The sequence below is a fragment of the Oncorhynchus clarkii genome, chromosome 16 (genome assembly GCF_045791955.1).
Source record: "Oncorhynchus clarkii lewisi isolate Uvic-CL-2024 chromosome 16, UVic_Ocla_1.0, whole genome shotgun sequence".
Classification (NCBI taxonomy): domain Eukaryota; kingdom Metazoa; phylum Chordata; class Actinopteri; order Salmoniformes; family Salmonidae; genus Oncorhynchus; species Oncorhynchus clarkii.
Genome location: NC_092162.1, coordinates 56,588,568 through 56,595,822, shown reverse-complemented (window position 1 = coordinate 56,595,822; position 7,255 = coordinate 56,588,568). Strand labels below are relative to the sequence as shown.

The following is a 7,255-nucleotide window of genomic DNA, read 5'->3' as shown; positions in this document are numbered from 1 at the left end:
AAGGTAGAGAGATGTCTTGTTTTACAAAAGAATAGGTAAGCTAAAATTACTTATTCTAATAATGTATTTAGGATAAAATAGTTTTATTTTGTGTAATCTCACACCTCACTGCACTCTGGGCGCTAAATGAGCCTATGACATGTAGCCTACAAATCCAGTCGGAAACTGAAAGTACTCTCACATAGATAATCTTTGCTTTAGCCCACGTTTTACTTTCATTTTCACTTAAAAAGGCGCCCCGAGCACTTCTACAGTGCTTGATGATTACTTTCATGGCGACATTTCCATGGTCATATTCGTTGTGCTGAAACATAGACATTTTATTTGATAACAATTTATTTTGATGAATCATTTTGTGTTATAGGTCTACTTGTGGTCTACACGTACAACTACAACTTTTAGATTTTATGTTCGGGGCCTATTTGTTTCATATGTATTTTGAAGATGGTGGAGCTGGTCAAGAAAATGCGTTTGAGAGAGTGGCTGATAGCGCAGATAGACAGCGGAAAGTATGCAGGACTTACCTGGGAGAACGAAGACAAAACTATGTTCAGGATCCCATGGAAACACGCGGCAAAACAGGACTATAGTCTGAACGAAGATGCAGCACTATTCAAGGTTAGAATGTATATTGTTTTTCTACATTTTTTTTAACACAAGATTGGCAGTGTGTCTAGTCCAATTGTATTTAATAGAATGGTCAATATATTGATATAGACCTAATTAATGCATTGATTTGGATGTCCATGTGCATATCAGTACAAGTGTTACTCTTCTTCTATGTTCATCAGCCATTAACGCACTCTGTGTTTCTCTTTTGGCACTCATATCCTTCTTTGTGTGTGTGTGTGCATGTGTTTATGTGTGTGTGTGTGTGTGTGTCCCTACCAGGCGTGGGCAGTGTATAAGGGGAAGTATCGGGAGGGGAGGGACAAGGCAGATCCCACCACCTGGAAGACTCGTCTCCGCTGTGCCTTCAACAAGAGCACAGACTTCAAAGAAGTCCCAGAGCGCAGCCAGTTAGATGTATCCGAGCCCTACAAGGTCTACCACATCCAGGCAGAGCCAGAGACAGGCAGAGACTCAGGTACCAGTAACTGCAATGTTCAGTCTCATGAAGCTCTGGTGTAGAGAGCTCAGGGCCCTTTATGGGTTAAACGTGTGATTATTTACTCTCTATTCCTCCTCTGTCTCAGAATCTCCTCAGCCTGAGAGTCAGGTGATCATCCAGACCAGCCGCTCCAGTGTTCCACTGAGGAACATTGTCACACACCATCCACAGGTAACACGGCAGGTTTTCTCTTCAATGCTGTGTAGCAGGTGGATAGTTTCTGCCATCTAGAGGATAATGGTTGCAATAACTTTACATTTACGTATGAATGAAGTTTTGCACATTTGCACTGAATGTTCTACAAGTCAGATCATTTGCTGTAAATATGTGTGTCCCCTCAGTTTGGCTGCAATAGTGAATCAGAGGCCAGGGATGGAAGAGTCAACTCCAGAGGTCAGTATCATCCTCCATGTACTTGTGTCTGGTATCTGAATAACTGAACAATGTTGAGTCAGATATATTTGTGTGCGTTCTCTCTCATCTAGAGGGCTTGGCAGGGGACCATATGTACTACTGGTCCAACACAGGGAATCCTCAGAGGGATGGCTCTGCTCCTCTCTCCATAGTCGTCCCTACACCACAGATCTCTGGTAAGACAACCCATACACTGCAGTATCATTCAAACTAGAGCCTGGAGGGTCTCAGTAGTGCTGGCACATCATGGGAAGTAGGGGTGCTGCTACAGCACTCCCAGAAAAACGGAACTGAGTGGTTGATGCTTGATTGATTAATTAGTGTTTGTGTGTGTGTGTGTGTGTGTTTGCTTGCGTCTGTGTGTGTGTGTCCAGACTTGCGTGTGCGGGTGTGTCTGTTCTATCAGGGCCAGCTAGTAGTGGATGTGACCACCAGCACCCCAGACGGCTGTTTCCTCCTGCAGGGTCAAGTGCCCCTGGGGAATGAGAGGATCTATGGACCCTGCACAGCCCAACAGGTCCCCTTCCCCCCTCCAGGGGTCATCCATCTTCCCCCGGGCATCGCTGAGGCCATGGGCCGCCTGCTGCCCCACCTGGAGAGGGGCGTCCTGGTGTGGGTTGCTCCAGACGGGGTGTTTATCAAGAGGTTCTGCCAGGGCAGGGTGTACTGGAGTGGCCCCCTGGCCCAACACACAGACAGGCCCAACAAACTGGACAGGGAGAGGACCTGCAAGCTGCTGGACACAGCTATATTTCTGAAGGGTAGGGGCCTTACTAAACCTTATCTCTCTCCATCCCTCTCCTTATCTCTCTCCATCTCTCCCCCTCTCTCTCTCCATCCCTCTCCTTATCTCTCTCCATCCCTCCCCTTTTGTTCCTCCATTCCTCTCCTTATCTCTCTCCATCTCTCCCTCTCTCTCTCCATCCCCCCCTTCTCTCTCCATCCCCCCCCTTCTCTTTCTGCATCCCGTTCTCTCTCTCTGTTCCTCTCCTTATCTCTCTCTCCACCCCTGCCCTTCTCTCTCTCCATCCCCTTCTCTCCCCCATTCCTCTCCTTATCTTTCTCTCATCCTTCTCCTTATCTCTCTCTCCATCCCTCCCCTTCTCTCTCTCTCTCCATCCCCCTCTCTCTCTCCATTCCTCTCATTATCTCTCTCCATCCATCCCATTCTCTCTCTCTCTCCATCCCTCCCCTTCTCTCTCTCTATCCCCTTCTCTCTCTCCATTCCTCTCCTTATCTTGCTCTCATCCCTCTCCTTATCTCTCTCTCCATCCCTCCCCTTCTCTCTCCATCCATCCCATTTTATCTCTCTCCATCCCTCCCCTTCCCTCTCTCTCTCCATCCCCTTCTCTCTCTCCATTCTTCTCCTTATCTCTCTCCATCCCTCCCCTTCGCTCTCTCCATCCATCCCCTTCTCTCTCTCTCTCCACCCCCCCTTCTCTCTCTCTCTCCATCCCCTTCTCTCTCTCCATCCATCCCCTTCTCGCTCTCTCTCCATCCCTCCCCTTCTCTCTCTCTCTCCATCCCCTTCTCTCTCTCCATTCCTCTTTGTATCTTTCTCTCATCCCTCTCCTTATCTTTCTCTCCATCCCTCCCCTTCTCTCTCTCCATCCATCCCCTTCTCTCTCTCTCTCCATCCCTCCCCTTCTCTCTCTCCATCCCCTTCTCTCTCTCCATCCCTCCCCTTCTCTCTCTCTCTCCATCCCCTTCTCTCTCTCCATTCCTCTCCTTATCTTTCTCTCATCCCTCTCCTTATCTCTCTCTCCATCCCTCCCCTTCTCTCTCTCTCTCCATCCCCCTCTCTCTCTCCATTCCTCTCATTATCTTTCTCTCCATCCATCCCCTTCTCTCTCTCTCTCCATCCCTCCCCTTCTCTCTCTCTATCCCCTTCTCTCTCTCCATTCCTCTCCTTATCTTTCTCTCATCCCTCTCCTTATCTCTCTCTCCATCCCTCCCCTTCTCTCTCCATCCATCCCATTTTCTCTCTCTCCATCCCTCCCCTTCCGTCTCTCTCTCCATCCCCTTCTCTCTCTCCATTCCTCTCCTTATCTCTCTCCATCCCTCCCCTTCGCTCTCTCCATCCATCCCCTTCTCTCTCTTTCTCCACCCCCTTTCTCTCTCTCTCTCCATCCCCTTCTCTCTCTCCATCCATCCCCTTCTCTCTCTCTCTCCACCCCTCCCCTTCTCTCTCTCTCTACATCCCCTTCTCTCTCTCCATTCCTCTCCATATCTTTCTATCATCCCTCTCCTTATCTTTCTCTCCATCCCTCCCCTTCTCTCTCTCCATCCATCCCCTTCTCTCTCTCTCTCCATCCCTCCCCTTCTCTCTCTCTCCAGCCCCTTCTCTCTCTCCATCCCTCCCCTTCTCTCTCTCTCTCCATCCCCTTCTCTCTCTCCATTCCTCTCCTTATCTTCCTCTCATCCCTCTCCTTATCTCTCTCTCCATCCCCTTCTCTCTCTCCATCCCTCCCCTTCTCTCTCTCTCTCCACCCCCTTCTCTCTCTCCATCCATCCCCTTCTCTCTCTCCATCCCTCCCCTTCTCTCTCTCTCTCCATCCCCTTCTCTCTCTCTCCATTCCTCTCCTTATCTCTCTCTCCATCCTTTCCCTTATCTCTCCACAGAGCTCCAGGACTATATCCAGGGGGCGGGACCCAAACCTCGCTATGAGATTGACCTCTGCTTTGGTGAGGAGTTTCCTGACGCCAGCCAACTGAAAACCAGGAAACTGATCATTGCACAGGTGGTTAATGGGATGGGGTCAGGAGTCACTGTGGATTAGGGAATTCCTGTGCTACAATCAGCAACTGCACCTTTGCTGAATCATATATTCTTATATAGTAATCCAGGTCTTTCCCTGCCGCATGTATTCCAGCTACCAGCAGAGGTCCTCGTAGTCATAGTCAGTGACAATGTCTTCCTGTCTGTGTGTCTTCGTGTGCAGGTGGTGCCCCTGTTTGCTGTCAACCTACTGCATAGGTGCCTGAGGATGGGGACAGAGGGGAGACCGCGCCTTCACACACACAAGACCATGGGGGAAGAGGGAGAGGGTCAGCCACACCCCCTGCCCCAGCGGTAAGGAGCCCAGGACACCCCTCTGAGTAACCCCTGGGGAACATCACCAGTCCCCCCTGGTGGCCCCTCCTGTCCCAGCTTAGCCAGCCATGATGGGGGGTGAGTGGAGACTCAAGACACGGTCAGTGTAGGTTTACTGTATGCCCTGTGGAAAGCAACATATACCTCAACCTTAAGAGAGCAGAGAACAATATGCTACGACACAGGTAGGAGCAAGTATGCTTGGAACAGATATATCTCACATAGTTTTCTTAAATCGATAATCTGCAGTTGATACATCTATTAAAAAAATCTAGAAAAAAGTAGGATATGATATTATTGAAGAATATAACTTATAAATGTCTCATGGGGTTAGTTCAACAAAATATAAGCTTGTTTAACTCCAATGTTTGTAAACAAAGTAAATGTAAACAAACAATGTATAGCCTCAAAACATGGTTATACCTATAATTTTGATATCATGGATGGTCAGTCCTCACATCAATAGCGCTGTCTATGAATTTGAGATTGGTTACATTCCTCCAGCCCTGTAATCAACAGAGAAAGTCATAATTTTGCCAGTAAATGTTTGACATCTTTTGTCATTATGTTTTCTCAATGCGTTGTTTAAGCATTTTTTTTTTACAGTATCTTGTACAATGTGAAAAACTTCCATTTACCTCATAATCAACTTGTGATAGAAATGTACAGTGTGTTTGGAAAGTATTCAGACCCCTTGACTTTTTTGACATTTTGTTACGTTACAGCGTTATTCAAAAATGTAAAACATAATTTTTATCCCTCATCAATCTACACACAATAGCCCATAATGCTGGAGGCACCTTATTTACATAAGTATTCAGACCCTTTGCTATGAGACTTGAAATTGAACTCCATCCAACTCCGTTTCCATTGATCATCCTTGAGATTTTTCTACAACTTTATTGTAGAACTGTAGTCCAACTGTGGTAAATTTAACTGATTGGACATGATTTGTAAAGGCACACAACTGTCAATATAAGATCTCACAGTTGACAGTGCATGCCAGAGCAAAAACCAAGCCATGAGGTCAAAGGAATTTAGAGAGCTCCAAGACAGGATCGTGTCGAGGCACAGATCTGGGGAAGGGTATCAAAAACGTTCTGCAGCATTGAAGGTCCCCAAGAACAAAGTGGCCTTTATTAAATGGAAGAAGTTTGGAACCAGCAAGACTCTTCCTAGAGCTGGCCGAGCTGGCCAAATTGAGCAATCGGGGGAGAAGGGCCTTGGTCAGGGAGGTGACCAAGAACCCGATGGTCACTCTGACAGAGCTCCAGAGGTCCTCTGTGGAGATGGGAGAACCTTCCAGAAGGACAACCATCTCTGCTGCACTCAACCAATCAGGCCCGACGGTACAGTGGCCCGACGGAAGCCACTCCTCAGTAAAAGGCACATGACAGCCTGCTTGGAGTTTGCCAAAGGCACCTAAAGCACTCTCAGACCATGAGATTCAAGATTCTCTAGTCTGATGAAACCAAGATTGAACTCTTTGGCCTGAATTCCAAGCGTCACGTCTGGAGGAAACTTGGCACCATCCCTACGGTGAAGCATGGTGGTGCCAACATCATGCTGTGGAGAGGTTTTTCAGCGCAGGGCCTGGGAGACTAGTCGGGATGAGGCAAAGATGAATGGAGCAAAGTACAGAGAGATCCCTTGATGAAAACCTGCTCCAGAGCACTCAGGACCTCAGTTTGGGGGCGAAGGTTCACCTTCCAACAGGATAACTACCCTAAGCACACAGCCAAGACAATGCAGGAGTGGCTTTAGGACAAGTCTCTGAATATCCTTGAGTGGCCCAGCCAGAGCCTGGACTTGAACCCGATCGAACATCTCTGGAGAGACCTGAAAATAGCTGTGAAGCGAGCTCCCCATCCAACTTGACAGAGCTTGAGAGGATCTGCAGAGAATATTGGGAGAAACTCCCCAAATACAGGTGTGCCAAGCTTGTGGTGTCATACCCAAGAAGACTCGAGGCTGTAATCTCTGCCAAAGGTACTTCAACAAAGTACTGAGTGAAGGGTCTGAATACTTATGTAAATGTGATATTTCAGTTTTTATTTAAATATGCCAAAACTTCTAAAAAACAGTTTTTGCTTTCTCATTATGGGATATTGTGTGTAGATTGATGAGAAAAATAGATTTAATACATATTTTAATAAGGCTGTAACATAACAAAATGTGGAAGAAGTCAAGAGGTCTGAATACTTTCCGAATGCGCTGTATGTACAGCCAGTCTAGTAAGCATATAAATGGTTTCATGTCCATAATGTGATGTTTGAACCTGTCACAGATGTATAGACCTGATTATAGATCAAATGAATCAGAAACAAATTATTTCAATAATAAACTTTTCTCTTGTCGTGTTAGAACTAAAGTGTTGGCAGTGACATCAATTATTAGTAGTATTAGTGCATACCAGGGGTAAGAACCGGTTCAGGGAACAGAACTGAAACCTGGAAAAGAATCATGAACGAAAGTGATCTATAATGGTTCTGTTCAGAAAAAAGAATGGTTCTGTTCAGAACGAAACAATTGGAAAATGATTTTGGTTTCAACCCCCTGCTTGACTGCTCCCATAATGGCAATGTTTTGATTACGATGTGTCTAGAGGAAAGATGGAATTATAATGATATACCATA

The 7,255-nt window shown here is 46.6% G+C and overlaps 1 protein-coding gene across 1 annotated transcript; it reads left to right on the top strand.

Moving 5' to 3' along the window:
- The first annotated feature begins 217 nt into the window (after positions 1-217).
- LOC139368785 (interferon regulatory factor 4-like) lies at positions 218-6,985 on the top strand. Its single transcript, XM_071108123.1, has 9 exons — positions 218-618; positions 892-1,087; positions 1,197-1,282; positions 1,453-1,504; positions 1,597-1,701; positions 1,900-2,286; positions 4,148-4,266; positions 4,468-5,287; positions 6,812-6,985. The coding sequence occupies exons 1-8, from the start codon at positions 445-447 to the stop codon at positions 4,600-4,602; spliced, it is 1,254 nt and encodes a 417-aa protein (XP_070964224.1). The 5' UTR covers positions 218-444; the 3' UTR covers positions 4,603-5,287; positions 6,812-6,985.
- Positions 6,986-7,255: the final 270 nt, after the last annotated feature.